This window comes from Pristis pectinata, chromosome 1 (genome assembly GCF_009764475.1).
Source record: "Pristis pectinata isolate sPriPec2 chromosome 1, sPriPec2.1.pri, whole genome shotgun sequence".
Classification (NCBI taxonomy): domain Eukaryota; kingdom Metazoa; phylum Chordata; class Chondrichthyes; order Rhinopristiformes; family Pristidae; genus Pristis; species Pristis pectinata.
The window spans coordinates 100085170-100108598 of NC_067405.1; the positions used below are offsets into that span (position 1 = coordinate 100085170).

Below are 23429 nucleotides of genomic sequence, written 5' to 3' on the forward strand. Positions count from 1 at the left end.
CATTTTGTAAACTACATAAAATGGCAGCTAAAAATTGTGCCTCTTCCTTCCTGGTTTGTTATGTCTAAAAATTCTTTACTGATGTTGGCTCTTCAGCCAGCGTGATGCTGTCACAGCTGTGGAACCTGATGAATATTTCTGAACTGGTGTCTCACAACAACCAACGTCAAAAACTGGAGTTCACACCACAAAGCTGGCTAAACTTTTGTGAACACTGTTGCTTAACCCTGGCTAATAAAATAAACTATTAACTTTAAAGTCTTTAAATTCTTGATGTCGTTGTCAGCAGCTTTGTCCAGCCTTATACATCGCAACATCTGAATATCTTCTTTCTACAATGCTATTATGTTGTGCTCCCCCTCTACCTCCACAACACACCCACCCACCACTACCAATCCAACTGATCACTGAACCCTTTCCTGTCTCAATGTCAGGCTTTGTGCTACCCAAATTTTACCAGCTGGAATTTTATCCTTAAATCTTCCTAAACTGCAGTTCTTTCACCCCCTATGAAAACATCCTCAAAAACATGCGACTCCTTTTTTATTGTCTACCCATATTAATCTTCTAATTTCTGGCTTGGCATCTATACAATTTTCTTGCAGTGATATTTATTTAAACAGAAGATGATAACTCAATGGAACTTGTAGATTTGCCAACTGTGACTCGGATATATATCAATACATTCACAGGATTCACTCTATGTATGATCTATATAAATACTATAAAATGTTAACTATAAGAATAGTTGCTATGAATCGTTACTTGAATTGGCAAATGTAATTACAGGGCATAGATTATTATTGTCTATTTGAAGAAATTTAATTCTGGTTCATGGACACTATCAATACCTCACATAAGTGATTATTACTCCTTTCGTGCTAACCATTTAATTCCAAGCCTGATCCAACTTTCAATGTATTTCTAGGAATACAATGATTCAGATGTGTTTTAAAATATTAATTTCTATCTAGGATCACCAGACTTTTTTTACTCCTCATTCTAAAGGCATTTGGTGCATGTATAGCACCTTCACTGTTGTCCTTATTGAAATTATCCCAACTGGTTAGACCATCTCCATTATATCTTTATTGAACTTTATATATTGATATACTGTCAAATATCAGACCACCAACATGTTTCATTTTCATTTTTATGCGTCAAAGCAGTGAAATTCAATAAATGTGATAATTCATGGGAAGCATCAATAAACAACCACAAAAGCTCTTGGGTTGCTGTTTACTGTATTTACATCCTTTGAGGAAAGAGTATCACTCTAGACTGCTCTCCATTACCACATAGTAGTTAACTCACCTCCCAGGAATGACTTCTTTGGCATTCTTCTGTGCCAAATATTATATGTTCATGAAATTCTATTTTAATTACAGATTGTAAAGTTACTGGATGGCAAACGCTCTCAAGCAGTGGGAATTCTTATATCAAGTCTGCATCTAGAAATGAAAGATATACAGCAAGGTAATTTTTGTACATTTGAGCAATATAGAAAAATTCATTTTTTACTTAGTCATAGAGTCATATAGCACGGAAACAGGCCCTTCAGCCCAACTCATCCAAGCTGACTGTGTTGCCCAGTGAGCTAGTCCCACCTGTCCACATTTGGCCCATAGCCCTTAAACCTCTCCTATCCATGTACTTATCTAGATGGCTTTTAAATGTTGTTAACATGCCCACCTCAACCACTATTTTCAGCAGCTCGTTCCAAATACGCATCACCCTTTACACGAAAAAGCTGCTGCTGATGTCCCTTATAAATGCAAAATCATAAGAACAATAAGAATGTATCAATATTTTGTGTTTAAAAATGCTAGTTCAGTGCAGTCGAATATGAATTTCCTAAGCTTTCTGCTCAAGTTTAAAAATGCAGTCATTCACTTTAACAACATTGCTTGGAATTACATAAGCCCTTACATTTGTGTTCATTTTAATTTCTAAATTGGTCTGAATTACAATGGTTTAGATGTATTAAAAAATAACATTTTGCACTAGATACTCCTGTCTTCAAGCAATGCTGCATGAACAATGCATCAGTTTGCTACTTTTGTCCATGTTCCACAATTTTCATGCCACTTTTAAACATCCATCAATATTTCTTGTACAATCCCATTTTGTAGGATTAAATAAGGCAATATTTGATATATTGATCAGTTTATATGTAGCCTTGTATCTAACCTGTCTCATTAACCTAATTTCTAAATTGATATTCTAAGCCTCAAAGATTCTGCAAAGTTTTTATCACACAAATTGTGTTCAGACAAATGTATAAGGTAATTATGGGCATGTGACCCACAATTTTACATTCAGCTCAATGGTATTCAAAAAGCAAAATAGAAGTGTTTAACTCTCAGTCCTATTTAACTATCACAAGTGAAAAAGTAGACTTTGAGGCCTGGCAATAGAGCACCTCACAAATTTTTTCCAATGTATCATTGCTAGTTTAATAGGACCCTGATGTGTGTGTGCTGCCTAACTACTGCTCAAATCCAGTCGGTGGTATCTGTTCATAGAAAATTCTAGCTGTCATCGTATGTCATTTTAAGACAAGTGAGTGATCTATTTATGATGTTTGAGTCTTTGCTGTCACAAGGGGTTACCTAACCATAGTGCCCAGTTTCTCTACTTTCCTAAATGGGTTTATGTGCATCAAAATCCCATGGCTGTCAAAATGATCCGTGATTTCCTTTGCAGTCTCTGAATACCACACCTGCATTTACTTTTTGAGAATCTTAAATTGGAGAAGTCGAACGTCCAAATCCTGCATGCTTAACCCTTCCTTTCTATTTTCTTTATTTCTACCCCTATTGTTGTGTTCAATTTTTGAACTTAAATTAAGCGTGATGCTCAGCAGCATTTTTTGTTTGGGTCTGTTCAGCTGCTGAAGTTATTACATTATTTTATTCAAAGTTTGATGCATAATTTATCTAATCCAAGAGATGATTTGTCATCTCAACAATTTTTGCCTCTTCAACAATATATTAATAAAGGTAAACTTTTGAAAACTGCTAATTTGCATTGTATTATTATATCCATAAATCTGTCTGCTATTATAATTAGTTGCTGAGGAATTAAACTACAATCCAAGATTCCTTTTGAACATAGTTTTGTAGCAGCACGGAATATGTTTCTGCATGTGTTCTTTCCTAATGATAATGTTAATGAATATGAAATCAGTGTCATTTCTTATTCAAAATGTTCCCTCCTCAAATATAGAAGCAGAAGGAGGATATGCACTAATGTGTTATGAAAATGTAGACATGGAAAGGGAAGCATTCTGTGCATCCTATCCATGCTGACTAAGAAAAAACCATTCAAGTTTAACCCATTTCCCAGCTTTTGGTCTGTAACTCAAATTAAATCTCCCTCCTTTCCATTGCTCCAAGGAAAATAACAGGTGCCCAGCCATTTTCTCATCATAACTAAAACTTTGCAACCATGAAAACATCTTTTTAAATTTTCCTTGCGTTCTCTGTTCTCACGGTTTCCTGTGGGGTGGTGGCCAGAGCTGTACACATTACTGTAGATGCAGCCCAGTTTCTTTCTTCTACAGTTTTAATATATAGATTTTATGCCTTAGCCAGTAATGACCAGTATCCTGTCTGTCTCCTCACCCCTATTACTTAAAGGATCTACCCAAGATCCTCTAAGTATCCTAATATTCCTAGTGTATTCCCTTGGCTTGTTTACCCCCTTCCCCACAAGTGTACTTTGCACTTCTCCAAAAATGATTCCATTTGCCGCTTTGTGACCACCTAACCTGTATGTTCGTATCTTCATATGGTCTATAACATTCTTTGTCACTGTCAAGCAATCTTGGTATCACATGCAGACTTCTTAATTGTAGTCCTCAAAGTTCAAATCATTGATACAGTCCACAAAAACTATTAGACCTGTTACTGAGTCCTGTAGAATCCCACAGCCTTAAAACTTCCATTAACTGTTAGTCTTTGCTTTCTCCCAGTGAACTAACAGAAATCAAAGTAGTCAGTCTCCTTTCTACTAAACTATTCAAAAGATGAGATAATGGTGACTGAAAAAACCAAAGTATTAAAAATACATTAAAAAATAAGGTGCAATGCCCTGTTTAGTATGAATGAGAAGAATTTCTACTGTTTAATAAATCACACCAAGATATGTGAATGCTTTTTTATTCCTAACCTTGCATTGACTATTGAAAAATGCTGTTTTAACTTCTGTGTTAACTTAGCCCATGTTGTCAACTGCTGGTGAGAGAGGATTGTTTCATGCCCAGCAGAAACACAAGACGTGTTAATTGTGTTTGGAGCAGCTCAGCTGTAGTGATTGCACACTGGGTAGAATCTAAATAGCATAGTAAAGTTAAAAATGTCTTTGTGCTAGTTTACATTTCAGGCCTCAAACCATTGTGTGAGCTCAGACTTGCTAACCTAACAGATTGCTGAGCAAATCTAGAGGTTTAGAAAATATTTTCTTTGTTCTGATTAACTTGTAACATGTGTTCTTTTGAATTTCTCTCAAAGATCAAGGGGTTTAGTCTGATGAACCTAGGCCAGAACTGGTGCCAGAACAATTTTGCTCATGAATTTTTGGGGCATAAGGGCTCTGCTACTCTCTCAACTGTGTGTCAACCCTATCACAATTCTCTGCATCATAAATCACACAGTTATTGTGGTATGACAAAGTCAGTCAGACCAGAGGCATCCTCCAGGGAGTGCTCTGTGGATAGTTGACATGTCTGTTAAAGACTGGCACAACAGACAGGTCACAAAGTTAAGCCCAGAGGGATTTTATCACTGTGCTCATATTCCTCTGGCAAACTGCCTTGGTGACAGTCTCTGCTGAACTTTACAAACGAAATCTAATTTTGCTTTTCTCTTTTTCCATAAGAAGCATAATCCTTCAGAAAACTTTCCAGCTAGACTAATGTAAGCTACATTTGACTGGTCCCAGAAAGTCTGAGATGAGTGAGTTTAGTGTAGTTAAAATTATTTTTCCAAGGTCTTTAAATCAATATAGAATGACTTGACAAAGGGGAGAAAATCAGATTTTCCTTGCTAAATACTGGAAGAAATAATAAACAAAAGAAGTGCTACTTTGCTGTGGCTACCTGTGGAAAACATCTTTAAAAAATTTCCATGAGAATCTACATTGAATACAGCAGGATGACATATGAGCTTTTATGGATGTGCTAGGCTAAATGTCGTTCGAAAATAATTAAGTTTGTCTTCAGGTTCAGGATAGCATAAGCTCACACAATTGGTAAATTAATACAACCAAACCAAGAACATGTGGATTCCAAATACTCCATTCATTTTATGTGTCACAGTACATGAATTTAGTTAGAAAGTGTTTTAATGTGTGTGCCTGCTAGTTTGTTAAGTGCACGATGCTGATCTGTTTTTTGTCGTCAGTGACGGTTATTATAACCAAATGGGCACCATGCTACACTAATGATCTTTCTGTATATAAATTCTTGCTTTTGTGAGCGGACACCATAGTGCCACAGGAAAATGTTGCCTTAATTTACCTCAAAATAGATTTCAAAAGCCAGACTTGGCTGAGCAACAGTTTTTCTAGTTACAAGAATCCAATAAAATTACCAGCTCTTCACAGCATGTGTCTGCTTCCTTTCTGTTTATCTCAAAGTTTCAATAAAGTGGAAAATTTGAGCAGACAATATGTGCTTAGATCTCTAATAAGGATTTGTTATCCTTTGGAAAGCTATCAGTCTGTAGTGTAATTGAACAGCATTTTGTGGAAGCAGTATATTAATTTATCCTGGAAAACATATCACATTTTCAGTGCCAGGGACAACTTTTACGGTTAGTTTCCATGTCTTGGAAGATTAGACCAATACAATTTACAATGACAATTAAGAGAAATGCATTATTTTAACCATACTTGAGTTACTAATTCTGATATATCAGTAACAGTCTTTTAAAATGTTGGTGCATTCTTTGAACCATGGCCTGTGACATTAAAATAGTGAAATATTAATTGTCTTGTTTATATGAGAGATATATGTAGGATTCCAGTGAATAAGCAGTACCAGTGTAATGTGACAGTATGTTGAGCATTGCCAATAAATTTGATTTAATGTGCTATTTAATGTGTAATTTCAGCTATTTTAAATCTGGACAACTCAGTAGTGGATTTGGAGACCCTTCAGGCCTTGTACGACAATGTAAGTACTGATGCCACTGAAATAATGCATTATAGTCTTTGAAAATGTAATGCAGAAAATAATTGAATCCACTTGGCATATTAGTATTTTATTATTTTTAACTTGGTGTTGGATACGGTATGATTCGTAATTACATTTCCATCAATGAAGGCAAGGGAACAGAGATTTTACTTGCTTTTAAATGCATGGAATCAGTAAACTTAAGAATTTTAGTTTAAAAAATTCAGTACATTTTGCTTGGGGCCCAAATTTTCATCATTGTGTTATTGGTAATAAAATGGAAATTTCACTTTTTGAGCTCAGTAAAATGAGATGTATCGACATTTCTGATGGGTGTAATTTACACCTGTAATGACGTTGCTCAGTGGTTGCTCTATTGACCAGAAGGGATTTTGATTTTCAGTCACCAATTTGACTATGTTAGTCGCAGTATTCCACTTAATTGTCATTCCATTTAATAGGATGGGCTGCAGAAAAGCTGTCATCTTCCATCCCAAACTTGTGCATAATTTATAAATGTTGTCCCAGCCACATACAAGAAAAACATGGCTTTGCTGCTGTGCAATGTGTGCACTAATAATGTCTGGAGCTTATTGTAATAAATACATATGGATGAGCTGAAACCCAAGACTTACACTCCTGTAGCACAATGGATAACTAAATGAGGCAAACGGGGTTCCTTTGGTAGCATCAGCTAATATGGACGAAATCGAGATAGCCGTAGCCGCTTTGAAGACTGACGAGCATGAAGTGATTTATGAGTGGATACTCACCAGGAAGACTCCTCAATGATAGCTGCAAAAAACATTGGAAATCTAAAAGCAATGAACTATTCTTTTCTAGTTTTATATTTTCCTTTGGAACTGCTGTCATTACTCCCATTCCTCGGCCTTAAGAAATCAGACAATTTTCTTAGACCTTTATGCATCCCAGAATCCCACAGCCCCCGTCTGCTTCAGTTGGACCATTAAAGTTTTCATATTGTTCATGAGTACATAAACATGAAAGGTTTATTGCAGTTGCTTATAATGCATCAGCCATTCTATCTTTCTTCATCCCATGCTTCACCCAAGTTGTCTAAATGAGCACAATCTCCTATTCTAATGTTTTTCTGAGGCAGGCCCTGTGGGCCAGTGATCTGGGAAGTCATTAGTTGAATTATGCTGTACAGAACTCGAATGCCTGTGCTGACCGTCTTCTTTCAGAAGTTTTCTATTTGATTAATTTTGCCTTGCCTCCAATGTCCCATCTATGTGGTACTTGAAAGGGCTAATCTTTTGCCTAGGATATGCTTCAGAAACTGAAACCTTGTGCTGGTTGATTTCAGTCAAAACCATTCTGTTTTATCTTGTGTCTGTTTGTTCACTGCTCAGCAGATCTAATGACTTCTGTTAGTTTCTAAATATATTGAGAGACAGCTCAAAGCACCCAAAAGCCTGCAGACAGGGTCCTTCATAATCTTTCCTGTTCTAAGGTAGGCAATCTGAATTTCTATGGAAACAGAGGAATTCAATGATCCTGGGTCATTCCTGAGGTAAAGGACTTCTAGATCACCATCTATGTACCTCCAATGCTTTAAAATTGTAAATAAAGTTGTACACCTCAGAGTTACATGTCAGTTGCTCCACATTCACAGAGACTAACCTAACGTGTGTGATATTTTGAAATATTCTTCTTTTCAGATGAGTCTTACTAAAGTCTGAATCTCATAAACTCCAAAGGTTTTCCTGAACCTCTCAAGGACACTTACTCAACCCTTCTTCCCCCCCCCCCCCCCACCATTTTTCTACTTGTTGAATGTGACATCTTGATTTAAATTACCATTTCCACTAGTTTCAGTTCCTGAGTAGGGACATGAGAATGCAATAAGAGAATTGAGGTAAAACTGAGGGAAGCACTAGATGGGGAGAACCAGGCTAGTGCCTTTTATCAGCAACTCTTGTGGCTTGGTCATGATTATCCTTATTCTCATTATCAGCACCATCAGCATTTGCCAAAATGGAATTACTTCATACTCTTACCCATCATTATTATTGTCATCATATCTTCATCCACCAACTTTGTTTTAACCTTGTTTATTTTTTTGGGATCTGGGCATCTAATTGGCCTTGAGAAGGTGGTGGTGAGCCACTCTTTTGAACTATCTCAATTTTCTGATGAAGGTACTCTTACAATGCTTTTGGGAAGGAATATCCAGGATTCAATCCAGTGACAAGGAAGGACTGCTGATGTATTTCCAAAATCTATTTCCAGTTCCAGCATTCTGTGTTCAAATCTTGCTGCTAGTAATCTAAAATCAACAACTAGTCTTAGCAATAAATTTCTCAAAAACTCCGGATTGCTGTAAAAACCCTCTACTGCCCTTCAGGGGATGAAATCTGCCATCGTTATCTAGTCTGGCCAATCTTTGACTCCAGACCCTCCCCCTTCCGAAATGTCCTCTGAAAGGGCTAAACAAGGCAGTCAGTTTAAGGGTAATTAGGGATGGGCAATAAATGCCAGCCTTCCCAGTAAATAAAATCTTGAAAAATGAATTAAACAAAAATCAGGATGATGCATGACTTGGAAGGGAACCTGCAAGTAATGGGATTCTGTTGCACCTACTTCCCTTGCCATCTTGGTGGTGGAAGTGTTGCTGGAATAGCCAAAGCGAGTAATTGCAGTACGTAGCGCAGGCAAAGAATGATTAAGGTGATGGGCGGAGTACTATTCAAGAACGTTGCTTTGTCCTGGACGGGACCAAGCTTCTTGAGAATAGTACAAACTTGAGCAATTTTCCATGTTGTTGAATAGATGCCAGTGTTGTAAACATGCTGGAACACCCTGGCTGGAGGTCTGGCCTGTCATTTGTGCTCATCAGAATTCAGCCATTGGTGGTGCTACCATGCCACTCTTAATGATGGATATTGAAGTCTCCCATCCAACTACGTTCTGCACCCTTCCTACTTTCAGTGCTTCTTCCAAGTGTTGTTCAATATGGAACAGCACTAATTCATCAGCTGAGATAGAGCAATACATGGTAATCAGCAGATTTTCTTGTCCATGTTGATCTGATGCCTTGAGAGTTCATGGTTTCTGGAGTCAGTGTTAAGGATTCTCTTGCACCTGTCATAATGGGATGAGCATAAGCAGTAGGAACAGAAATAGGCCTTCTGGCCCTTAAGCCTGTTCTGTCATTCATCAGTGCCCTTTTCCAGCACTATCATTATAGCCTTGATTCCATTAACATTTAGAAAACTGTTGATCTCTCTTCTGAATGACCAAATGCCATGATATCAGATATACCCAGAAAATGTGATTAAAAAGGCTGGCACACTGTAGGTGATGTCTTTGTGAGTAGGATTAGGTCAGACTGTTGCTTTACTAGTCTGTGAAACAGCTCTCTCAATTTAGACATTTGTGATAAGGGCTTTTCAGGGTCAAATTAACTTTATTGTTTCCAAAAATACTGCAAGATAGTCTGTCCAGTTTTATCCTTTCTCTGTTTGAATGTAGCATTTAAGGATACAACTGAGTGGTTTGCTAATCCATTTAAAAATCAAGCACATGATGTAGGTTTGGAGTCACATATAGGCCAAACTTGTTAGCAATTGCTTCATTGCCATTGCTGATTTTGGGAACTGTATTACTAATCTCAGCCTGTATAGTCCCACTAACTTCCTGTGGCTAATGGCATATGGCTCCCAACCTGTTCTGGAGCCTTTTCTTCGGGCATCCTCTCTCAAGTCTGGAATATCTCTTCTGACCTACAGTTTTTGCACAATTGCCCACAAACTTCTCCTGTAACAATTACGATTTTACAGACCATTTGATAGCACCCCAAGTTTTACAGTACTGCTTCCAAGAAGTTGTGAGAGGACAGAACTGTAAAGTACAGATTTTTTGAATCCTGTAAGCGTAATGCAGTGTGGAGGATGATGTGTGTGTTATTCATATTAGGGAAGGAAAATATGTTGGTGTCTATGATGCACACGAAAAGATGGCCAGTGGCCAGTCTGCTGCTCTTTCTGCCATGTCAGGTCATTAAACTTTTTCTGGCAATGGTCTGCAATAATAGGGGTGAAAAAATATCAGTACAGAGCTATTTCCATGCAAAGGCTGCATGAGCTGCTTTTCTAAGCTATCCGCTCCTTTCATCCAAATCTTGGATTAAAATTTTGGGATTTCTGTCTCCTTCCTGTCCTGTGCTTTCTCCTTTGGCTGCTTCTGCCTGTCCTTCCACTGGAAGATATTCTTTAGAAGCGACACAAAATCTGCCATGAATCATCCATTATGATATCTTGTAATTAACTTGCTCTCGGAAAATATCTGCAACTGACACTGACACGCACCAGGCTGCTGCTGAAATCTTCAGCTTTTCCAGGCTTTTTTAAAGCTCCACTGTATGTGTTCAACACTCAGATCTCAGTCCTCTGTGTCACAGCAGAGATACAGAATTAGCGCTCAAGTGGGACAAACTCCGGGGCCTTTATTGTCCTAAAATGAGGAAAAATAAAATACTGGATTAAACATTAATTCTAACTTATTTGTAAGCAAAAGCTGAGCAACTACGTATACCACCATTTATTGATTGTTTTTGGGTGAAAACAGAAGAATTGGTTATATATGAATACAATAAAGTGTACTGTATATGGACAAGTTCTCATGATAGTTAAAGCTAAGGAACTGTTGAACAAGCTGCCGTTATAATGACACCAATTTAAATATAAGAAAATAAATTAAAATTAAGAATTATGCAAAAATAAAATCCATAATTTGTTCAATTGCAGAATTAGGTTTGATTTATTTGTATAATTGAAGAGTTCTGAAATATAAGGTTTTGTCCAAGGGATGGCAAGTATTGACAGTACTGTAACTTCAGAATGTTTGGCAGCTATTTACAAGATAAATTAACTTTGTTTATTTTTCAAATGAGTATTTCTAGTTAGCCTTATTGAGAGTTAACCATTGGGCACGTCGTGGCAGAACCTCCTGACTTTACTTTGAATAACCTTTCATCTTACTGTATTGCTTGAAATTGAGTGTTACAGTAGCACTAAATGTTACAAAACTGGACTGAGGTCTTCCCTCACTTTCCCTGTCTACATCAATGGTGCTGAGGTCGAGAGGGTTGACAGCTTCAAGTTCCTGGGAGTGAACATCACCAACAACCTGTCCTGGACAAACCACATGGATGCCATGGCCAAGAAAGCTCACCAGCGCCTCTACTTCCTCAGGAGGCTAAAGAAATTTGGTTTGTCCCCTTTGACTCTCACCAACTTTTACCGATGCACCATAGAAAGCATTCTATCAGGATGTATCACGGCTTGGTATGGCAACTGCTCTGCCCAAGACCGCAAGAAGCTGCAGAGAGTTGTGGACACAGCCCAGCGCATCACAGACACCAGTCTCCCCTCCTTGGACTCTGTCTTTACCTCTCGTTGTCTTGGTGAAGCAGCCAGCATAATCAAAGATCCCACCTACCTGGGACATTCTCTCTTCTCTACTCTTCCATCGGGTAGAAGGTACAGGAGCCTGAGGGCACGTACCACCAGACTTAAGGACAGCTTCTACCCCACTGTGATAAGACTATTGAACAGTTCCCTTGTACAATGAGATAGACTGTGACCTATGACCTCATGACCTTACGATCTACCTTGTTGCGACCTTGCACCTTATTGCACTGCACTTTCTCTGTAGCTGTGACACTTTACTCTGTACTGTTATTTTTTTTAACCTGTACTACATCAATGTACTCTGTACTAACTTGATGTAACTGCACTATGTAATGAATTGACCTGTAAGATCGGTTTGTAAGACAAGTTTTTCACTGTACCTCGGTACAAGTGACAATAATAAACCAATACCAATACTATCCCAATCTCTATTCCATGACTTACCTCTGTAGAAAATGCCAGTTCCGTTTGGGCTGCAGACTCTGTATCCTACACAGTGGTCCTGCTACATCACTGACAAAACAGTTTAACATCTCTTTTGAAAGATAGTACCTCAAACAAAAAAAGATCAGCTATAATAAAACAAAATGCTGGAGATACCGAGCATATGTGAAGACAGTTACAGATTTAATGCCTCAGGTTTGATGAGCTATCATCAGAAATGGGTGTTTATCATATGCATTAAAAGTGCAGTTCTGCTTTGAAAAATTGTTCATGATTTAAAAGAAATCTAGTTTTTATATTATTAAGCAGTATACATGCTATTTTCAATCCAGCACTCTTCATCCTTGTACTTCAATGTCTTTGATTTCATTTTCATTGCTGAGGCACCCAAGAGGTTTGACACATTAAATTGTAAATTATTCTTAACATTTTTTTGCAGCTCTTATCCATTTTTGTACCTGTAAGTTGATCACAAATTTGACAAATAATTCAAACAAGTATCTAGCTATAAAGATGTTTTCCTCGTAAAGTGCCCTGTGTAAAATGATCAAGATGATCAGGAGCACTTTGCAGTGGGTTTTCATCTTACTGTATTGCTTGAAATTGAGTGTTACAGTAGCACTAAATGTTACAAAACTGGACTGAGGTCTTCCCTCACTTTCCTGTCCCAATCTCTATTCCATGACTAACCTCTGTAGAAAATGCCAGTTCCATTTGGGCTGCAGACTTTGTATCCTACACAGTGGTCCTGCTATATCACTGACAAAACATTCTCGAACAGTTGAACCCCAGCCCAGGAATGTGGATTGGGTTATGGAAGGGTTATAAAATTTTATCCAATGTTATCCTATCAAGAAGATCCAATCCATTATATTAGAAAAAGAGTTTGAAATTTTCATTGCAATATCTGTTTATTTTCATGTCTTCCCCAACAAAAGGTATTGTATGAAAATCAAATAAACTGCTGGAAGTCTGAAATGAAAACAGGAAGTGCTGGAAACAGCAAGTCCAGCCGCATTTGTGGATAAAGAAACAGTCAATATTTTAGAAACATTAACTCTGTTTCTCTCTCCTCAGATGCTGCCTGACCTGCTGAGTGTTTCCAACGTTTTCTGTTTCTATTGTTGTTTCATTGGCAAGTTACTCTTGTAAGAGGTCTATTTCAACAAAGTAATATTTATCAACTGGGCAATTCTAATTCTTTAATGAACACAGGGCTTTCGTAAGACCACCCATGAAGTACTGTGTGCAGTCTTGTTTTCCATATCTAGGACAGGATATATTTATCTTGGAGAAACTGCAGCATAGATTCTTTAGCTTGAAGGATGTAGGCATTGTTCATTGAAGAAAGATTAAGATTTGTCTATTTTCACTGGTGTTTAGGAGAATGGCAGCTAATCTCATTGAAACATAAGAATCTGAAAAGAACTGACAGAGTAGGTGCTGAGAGGTTGTTTCCTTAGGCCAGACAGTGATGTTATTTGACTTGTTAGATGTATAATTTAATTGAGGGTACAAAAATAGGCAAAAAAATTAGAAAATAATTTTAGGATAATTGAGAATATAATACATTAAAACTTGCAGATTGATTGATAATGAACAGTTTAGGAGACAATGGGCTGAATTGTACTGGCAGAGGCTACTGCTTTGGACTTACCAGGATTCAGCTTGCACAGACTGCTATAACTCAGGGACTTACCAAGTGAACAGGTGCTGCTGCATTTGTCACTCTGCTCAGTAGCAGACTCCACATTGATTCCATGCTCAAGAGTCCTGTCTTGATGGAACTTCCCAGCATTGTGCTGGCGAATCTGCCTCACTGATCTTATGCTGGGTCAGACCGGTATGGGATCCAAAACTTGCGTATTTCATTCGGGATTATTGGCCTTGAAATTTTTTTTTAAAAATCATTTCATGTTAGTCTAATTTTAATTTGTTTAATTAACATTATTTACCTGAATATCAAAGACATTTAAGAACTATAAAGTAATTCCAGAAGTTTTGATGGGAAACAAAGTTCTTTCCCCAGCTTTGCCTCCTGTCAAAGGCTGTCAGCAGCATCCTCACTGCATCCCACAAGTAATATTCTAGATACAGAGCCAGGCGAATGAATATTGTGGAAAGTGAACTTGAATAGTGGTCTGGATCCAGCATGATTTGGCCCATTGTCTCAGGGTGGAAGGAGTCAGTCATTTAGCACTGATGACAAGAAAGTTATTTCCTCAGATAGTAAATCTTCATAATTTTCCACCTCAGATTATATTCCAAAATGAAATTGGTATGTTTTGGGACAACAGGGAATAAAGAAGTATGAGAATTGGTTGTGAAAAGAAGACTTGAGGTATTGGTTTGGCTGTTATGTCAAAGCTGGCTTGAGAGGTGAATGGGTTATTCCTGATTCCTTGTTCCTCTATTTCTTACTTCAGAGGTTACTTCAAACCAATACCATCCTGGATATTCCTTGTATTCACAAGTGTTACCTAATTTCTATGAGAATTGTATTTCCACATGATTATGGGATATATGCAATGAACTGCAACTGTCAAAAATAGCCAAGTGCTAATTGTGTCAGAGATTAAGTTATTCTGGAACATGAACTAACCCACTTACAGTTTTAAATGGAGGAAAGGTGAGGAACAGGGGACCAATATGGTTGTGTGGGAACTGGTTCTTCATTTAAGTGATATAATGAAGCTGCCTGCTATTGTATAAGCCACAGGTCACTGGGTTTCCTTGTCCTCAAGTGAGTCAGCAGCTGAAGACAACTTATTCGTGCTGAATCCATGAGGAAGTAAAATGCCTCTGTAGTGCTGGAAATAGAATGGGAAGAGCAGAACTGGTTCTTCTCAGACCAACAAGCTACCTTGATATCCCATCCACTATCAGAACCCATCCCATAGAACCACCCTCTATGATTGGATCAATTCCCTACCAACCTAACCACCACTGTTAGTATGTGAATATTTCCAAAATGTTAGTCCTGGTCTTTGCATTTTCCTTCCATTCTTCTGCGACTTAAACCTGTTCATCAGCTCTCCATTCAACATCATTTTAAATCCTTGCAGTTGATAGCTGATCATTTAACCTGTCACCAGTGATACACACTCCTTACACCTGGACCAATTTGCATGAAATTATGTGGGCACACCTAAGCTGACAAATGAGAGTACTCCAGTGCAATCCTGCTAGTAGTGTGTCAAGACCAGAATTTATTATTATATGTGAGAGATTCATATATTGTTGCAGGAATGAGAATGTGATAAGAAGTCTTTGAACAACCCAATGAAAATATCTGCTATCTTCACACTGATTTAATTAAAGAATGAAGTTTAATCGGAGGTTTTGCAAGTCATTCATAAACAATTCTTATTACTGACAATATTGTAGAGAAATAAACTGAAATGATGACTGAATTCTGGGCATTTACTATTTCATACATAACCTAAAGCAAAAATGAACAACGGAATGCAAGTTTTACTTTGTGACCGGGATAGCATTGCTTAGAAGCTGCGTGTGGTACATTCGAATAGCTGGTTTTGATGTTTGTGATAAGATTCTATCAGCTAGGGACCAAAGTTGTTATGGTTACCAATAGAAGGAAATCTTTGTCCTCCTTACTGGAAAAGAACAACTAACACTAGTTGAACCAGCACAGTCTGATGTATTCCATGATATGGCAAATACCTGGTGCTGCAAAATGTTAAATTGTTCATGACTTTGGAAACTTTATTAAAAAAAGGTGATTTAGAGATCCACACAAGTCTTTCATTTCGTTGGCCACCTTTAGGCTAAAACAGTGTGGATATAAAAATGTTACAGGCAAGATAAGATCAACCAAAGTATTCCTTCCGTTATACACAAAATGGTGTTTTATAGATTGCAGATGATACTTTTTTGCTAAAAGGGAACATGTATAACTTTACAGTTTGTGCCTTAATTACTGTTGTACAAAGGAAGAAAATATAACGGCAAATCTGGTTGATTTAAAACTTTCCACTGAAATTACTTTGTGAATTGTAATCATCATTCAGAAAATTAAACTGAATCACTTGACTAAACCCAAAGGTCACATTATGACATGACAAATGCACGCCCATCTCGGTCATCCCTGCCCAGACCTTCCTGCTAACGTCTGGGGCAAGTTGTCAAACAGAATAAATGAGCCACAGCTTGAAATAGTAGTATTTGCCCCAGATGTTAGCAGGAAGGAAAGCCTCTTTTATGCAAAGAGTGGCAGAAAGTAGTATCTACACTCTCTATGTAAAAAAAAACTCGCCCCTCACATCGCCGGCAATCTACCTCATTATGACCTTGCACCTTATTGTCTACCTTCACTGCACTTTCTCTGTAGCTGTTGCATTTTATTCTACATTCTGTTACTGTTTTACCTTGTGCTATCTCAATGCACTGTGCAATGAATTGATCTGTATGAATGGTATGCAAGACAAGTTTTTCACTGTACCTTGATACATATGATAATAATAAACCAATTCAAATTCTAAATTCTTCTTTAAACTTCCCCCCACCCCCCACACCTTAAAAGGTGTTTAACATTTCTACCCTAGGGAACAGATTCTGACTGTCTGTCTATGCGTCTCGTAATTTTAAAAACCTCTATCAGGTCTCCCCTCAGCCTCCAACGCTCTAAGGAGAACAATCCAAGTTTGTCCAACCTGTCTTTGTAGCTCATACCTTCTAATCCAGGCAGCATCCTGATAAACCTCTTCTGCACCTTTTCCACATCCTTCCAATAATGGGGAACCAGAACTGCACACAATACTGCAAGTGCGGTCTGACTAAAGTTTTATATACTGTAGCTACAGCATGACTTCCTTACTCTCACACTCAACACCCCTACCAATGAAGGCAAGTATTCCATACACCTTCTTTACCACCTTATCCACTTGCGTAGCCACTTTCAGTGAACTATGGACCTGGACCACAAGATCCCTCTGTACCTTAATGCTGTTAAGGAGCCTACCATTAACTGTATACTTTCTCCTTTCATTTGACCTCCCAAAGTGCAATACCTCACACTTGCCTGGATTAAACTCCATCTGCCGCTTCTCTGCCCATTTCTCTAACTGATATATATCCCGCTGTATTCTTTGATAATCCTTCATACTGTTCACAACTCCACCAACCTTGGTGTCATCTGCAAACTTGCTAATCCACCATCTACATTTTCAACCAAATCATTGATGTATATCGCAAACAACTGAGGTCCCAGAACCGATCCTTATGGAACACCACTGGTCACTGACCTCCAGCCAGAATAACAGCCTTCCACCCCTACTCTCTGTCTTCTATGGGCAAACCAGTTCTGAATCCAAACTTACAATTTACGCTGGATCCCATGCACATTTATCTTCTGAATCAACAAATCATGAGGGACCTTGTCAAATGCCTCACTAAAGTCTATGTAGATAATGCCCACTGCCTTACCCTCATCAAGCACCTTTGTCACCTCCTCAAAGAACTCAATCCAGTTAGTAAGACATGACCTGCCTTGCACAAAGCCATACTGACTGTCCCTAAGCAGGTCATGCCTTTTCAACTGTGCATAAGTCCTATCCCTCAGTACCCTCTCCAATAGCTTCCCTACCACTGGCCTGAGGCTCACTGGCCTATAATTACATGGATTATCCCTACTTCCATTCTTGAACAAAGGCACAACATTTGCTATTCTCCAGTCCTCCGGGACCTCGCCTGTTGCTAGTGAAGATGAAAAGATTCTTGTCAAAGCCCCAGCAATCTCCTCACTCACTTCTTTCAGTATCCTGGGATATATTCCATCAGGCCCTGGGGACTTATCCATAGAAGACACAGCACTACCTCCTCCATCTCAAAACATCCCAGCACATTAGGATGCCCCACTATGTTTTCACTGTCCTCCAATTTCTTCTCCTTAGTAAATACCGATGGAAGGTACTCATTTACTACCTCAGCCACTTGCTCTGACACTAAGCACAAATTCCCTCCTTTATCCTTGAGTGGACCTACTCTCTCCTTAGTTATCCACTTTTTCTTAATATAGATATAAAATTCCTTGGGATTATCCTTGACCCTGCTCGCTAAGGACATTTCATAGCCTCTTCTGGCCTTCCTAATCACCTGCTTGAGCACTTTCATGCTACCTTTATATTCCACAAGGGCCCAGTCTGATTTTAGCTTCCTAAACCTTATGTTTGCTTCCTTTTTCTTCCTTTGAGAACCTCTCAGGTCATCCATGGATCCCTTACCTTACCATCCTTGTCCTTACTTCTTAATGGAACATGCCGACCCTGAACTCTGATCAGCTGGTCTTTAAACAACTCACACATGTCTGACATGGACTTGTCCAACAGCAGCTGCTCCCAATCAATGCCCCTTAGCTCCTGCCTTATCCTTTTGTAATTTTTCCTCCCCCAATTTAGTAACTTCCCGCAAGATCCAATTTTAGCCTTATTCATAAATACCTTAAAACATAATAAATTGTGGTCATTATTCCCACCATCAAGTCTGTCACCTGGCCTGGTTCATTTCCCAAAACTAGGTCCAGTATGTTTTCTCATCTAGTTGGACTTTCCACATACTGTTTCAAGAACCCCTCTTGGATGCACTGAAGAAAGGCTGCCCTACCTAAACTTCTTGTATTAAGGGAGTTTCAATCAATACTGGGGAAGTTAAAGTCCCCACTATGACAACCAATTGTTCTTGCCAATCTACCTGTCACAGATACAGGTTTCACAAAGCAGCATTGGTGAACGTGGCAATTCCACAGTCTGCAGAGAATAATTTCCAGCTCCACACTGACACCATCCATTGTGTCAGATTATCATTGTGATAGATAGGATAGATGAGGATCAGATCTAACTGCTCAGAACAGAGCATCCATGAGGACCTGTGATCCAGCATTAGCAACAGAACTATATGTATCACCGAGACACAAGTGATTGGACTCTGGAGCATCGAGCAGCATCTGTGGGAGGGAAAGGAATTGTTGACGTTTTGGGTTGAGACCCTGCATCAGGACTGTATCACAATCTGCAATGTGTTGGGCCAGCACACTCTTCACTCTTCCTTTACCATTGAGACAGATGGTTAACCCTGGTTCAAGGAAGTATATAAAAGAGTGTGTGAGAATGGCACTACATGTACTTGGTGAGGGGACAGTGGAACTATGGCTGGAGTCTAATCTGTTACAAGGGAATATAATTTTTAAGAGAAAGGGACAAGAGTTGAGAGTGAAAAGTGAAAAGAAGCAGATTAAGTTGGATCTTGCTGGCTATTATCAGTGACTCCATATGGAGTCAGGTGGTGGAGCACAATTTTGCTGAAATTTCCCAGGATTACAAAAGGTAATGATCTCTCAGAATCGATGCCGGATCCATTGGTTTAATGGAGATTGATGGGCAAAGCTTCAGGAGACCAATTAATTGAGTCGTTTTGGACATTCTAATGCATTACAGTTTTGATCAGTAATAATTTCCCAAGAGAGTTGAACATTTTAACAGTAATATTATAGCAATAACATGCTATATCCCTTTGCAACATTAATGTGTTAGAGTAAGTTTTTAATTTTTTTATTTACTTCAACTTTAACAGTTTTCATTTTCTAAATACCAGAGACAATAACTTAAAAATTACTTGCAACTAGTAATATGTGATATCACAAAAATCGATACTCGTTAAATTTCAAAGTCAACAGATTAGTTCTTTTGTTTTGCTGACATTTAGAAACAATAAATGCCTCATAACTTGAGAAAGAAGTTTTAATTGCTAACAGTAACAATCAGAGGAAGAGCAAGAGAAACTCACAACAAACTGCAAAGAGTAACAGTTTGTTTTCTCATTCCAAGTTAAATGATTTTTAAAAATGCTAGCTTTTTATTTGAAGGGAATTGAAAAGAGTTTTGAGGGAAATGGACCAAACAGCCAGGAAAGGGAAAGAGGGAAATAGGATCAGGGTGACAGGGATTTGGGATTAAAGAAAAAATGAATGATAAAAGAACAAAGAAAATGTCATAGAGTCATGGATAGGAACAGAAGCAGGCATTTCAGTCCACTGTGTCCATGCTGACCATCAACTATCGAATTTTACTAATGATATACTCTCCTACCACCTTTGCTAATGATATGGTCTAAAGAATGGTAGGAAGTAATGTGGTTAGTAAAATAGTTTAATGAGGGATAGATGAAGATTGTGATGTCTGTTAGGGCCTGGAGGGAAGATGGTTCCAGTTGTGGTCAAGAAATTGGCTTGCGTAGCACCAAGTTTTGGTGCATTGAATGATGCAATTTTGTTGAAAAATAAAACATGGAAGGAAAGTGAGGACTTAATGATAAGTTCTGCAATGTTCACAGTTTTCCTTCTGGGTTCGCCATGTGTTTGACACACCAGCACACAGAGGAGTAGTGGCACGAACTGCGTCCCTAAATGTTATTCCCAGAATTTTCATTAATGCAAAGATAATCTGCTGTTGGTGCAGGCAAATCATGCAGAAAGGCATTCACTCTGCTTCTAAGATCTGCAGGAGTATTATCAAATGTAAACCTGCTTCATTGTTTTCTACATACCCAGAACCAGTGGCTCCACCATGACCACTTGTCTCCAGAATTCATTATGCCCTTGATCAACATAGATCAATAAATTTGAGAGTGAACTTAGGGAAAACCTGAAGCATGGCTGGAATTTAAATATGTACAAGGAATTAAATTATAGATGTGAGAGAAATGAGGAATTGCAGGTGACAGGGGGATGGAATAAGAGTGACCCAAGAAATCGATGAACATGGCTTTGTACCTGTAGAAAATAAAATATATTTTATAAGTTGCTTTGGGATATAAATTTATAGATAATTAGACATTCTTTTAATTATTCAAACATATCTGTATTCCATCTGAAGCATCTGAATTCCAGTATCTCTGAACCAGATGAATTGAAAGTTACATTTTCTAACACAACAGATTTAGTTGTTCAGAATGTCCTTCAAAGCAGATCAGCAATGCATCTGAAACTTCCACCATTTGTCTTCAAGTACTTAAACTAAATTAGAACCCAATGTAACATTGCCCCTTTGCTGTTTTAGTATCATTCAGATAGCACAGTACAATTGCTATGCTATGATGCTGTTAAAATATTCAAATCCTTTGGGATATTTTAGTATTTTGAAACTGTGGTGCATTAGAAACAGTTCACTCCTTTTGACTATTTATTGAGATCTGAGTCAAGTAGGTACATGAAATGACAATAAGAAGCTGTGAAATGCTGAAGCAAACTATGACCAGCTGTGGAGAGATTGTTGGATGATGGAAGTAATGCCACAATCCCTGTTTTATAGAACAACATTATATCATGACAAATGTACAATTTAACGATTATTAGACTTGGCTGTTTAAATACACAAATAATAATATCATAAGAAGTACATTACTCCTTGAAGCTAAGACTGATCAGCTGATATCACATGACACAAGATGCTGGCTAGAAATATATTGGAATCACTAGAGGTTGGTTCATGGTTCAGAAGTAAGCTCTGCAGAATGTTATCATATCATTGGATATATATTTATTACTGATACCTTCTGGAATACCTGACAGTTTTAAGGGGATGTTTGACTACAGAGCAGGTTTGAACATTACCTTTAATTGATTTTTAGTGTTGTGCTGAAATAATGCAATGGTTGAATTAACATTTAATTGTTCTCTGCATTTCAGAAAGCACAACCAGAAGAGCTGCTGAAGATATCCAAGTATTATGAAAAGTCAAAAGAGGAAGAAATAAAGTTACTGGATAAGCCAGAACAGTAAGGATTTACTTTTGTTGTACTGGTTAAAATGGTAAAAGGGAGGGTGTGAGCTTCCAGTTGGGAGCTGCATTTGCAGGAGAGAGGGCCATGGAGTGAAAAAAAACCATAACCCTAGCCTTATTTCCCTTCTGTGTTTCCCATCAAACTTTATTTTCTATCCAAGTTCCATGCAAGCATAAAATCCCACTGGAATTACAGAATCTCATTTTGCACTGATGGTAATGTTGAAATATAAGAATGAGTTAGTGGTTTTCTGATTTCATGTTGTCCAGTAAAGTAAAAATATACTTACCTGAATATTACAAACATTTTTAGTCATTTGATGCTTTATAGGTTTAAGGATTATCTAATTCCTGTCACAAACCACGTCTTTTGTGGTTTAGTAATTGTCCTGCATTCATTAGATCAGATTGACAGGATAACTCTTGTCTTTAGAACTATCACAAATAGAGACTAACTTACCATTCTTGGATACATAATGACCATTTAGCCATTATTGTTAAAATTCATCATTTAACAAGTTGACAACACCCCTTCAAAAACCAAATGCATCTCAAGTTTAAATTTTAGCCATCTATTGTATTACTCTACCTGATTGAAAATAACTTCGTATGATTGTGTTGCCCATGGTACATGCAGGGGAGATTATTTTGTTCTGTGAGAGTGACAAATGTACAGTTAGTGTTAGCCTTAACTGTGGTATCTAAAGAATAACTTAATTCTCGTTTCATGAGCCAAGGTATTTGTTTTCCTTTAGTTTCAATGTGTAAATTTGATCTTGATTATCCAGTGAATAGTTCTTTGACTCTGTGAAAATTTAACAAAGCCACTGCTTTACTCAGTTGTGAATTGAAGAATGAGGCATATGGAGGATTAATCATTGCCTGATACATATGGCATGGAAGTTGAATGATATTTAACAAAAGAATGACAAAAAATGTGAATTAAAAAGTACAGGTATAAATAAGAGAATCTAATAAGTAATAATGGAACAAATGATTTTGGAGTTTTCTTAAATTTCTTTATTGAATAGAATTGTATTCATAGTGTCATTTATGAATATTATTATAATAATAATAATTCAAGTTAAGTAGGAAGCTCTATCCTATATGACTATGTTCTTCATCTTTCATACCAAGAAGACTGACCAAATCTTTCCACTGTGTTCTGATTTCCCAATATCTTTCCCCTTCCAAATCTCTGTGCCTCTGATGTTTGTCCACTGATGATCCTTTTTTAAAAAAAATTCATCTTTGTTGTGTTGCTTGAGAAGATGAGGTGAGTCCCATTCCTGAACAAACTGCAGTCCTTCCGGTGAAGGTGCTCCCAGTGCCCTAGGGGAGAGAGTTTCAGGATTTAGTCCCAGTGACAATGAAGAACCAGTGATATATTTCCATGTCAGCATCCTGTTCCTTGATCTATGTCTTTCTCTCCATGTTTGCTTTGTCTCTTTATCTATGGATGCTTCGTATCTGTGCTTTATGATCTGTTGAGGTTTCGGCTCAAGGCATTGGCAAAGGCATTGAGCAGGGAATAAGATGGTGGTACAGTGGGAACATTGGGATTAATGACCCAGGTTG

General features: G+C 37.9%; 1 protein-coding gene across 1 annotated transcript in view; it reads left to right on the top strand.

Moving 5' to 3' along the window:
• The window catches only part of fmn1 (formin 1), a 304321-nt gene that overhangs the window by 153090 nt on the left and 127802 nt on the right, over positions 1–23429 (top strand). Inside the window, exons 9-11 of the mRNA XM_052015214.1 lie at positions 1389–1476; positions 6117–6178; positions 21758–21846. Of these exons, the coding sequence (XP_051871174.1) occupies positions 1389–1476; positions 6117–6178; positions 21758–21846 (239 nt within the window). The remainder of the gene's footprint in view (positions 1–1388; positions 1477–6116; positions 6179–21757; positions 21847–23429) is intronic.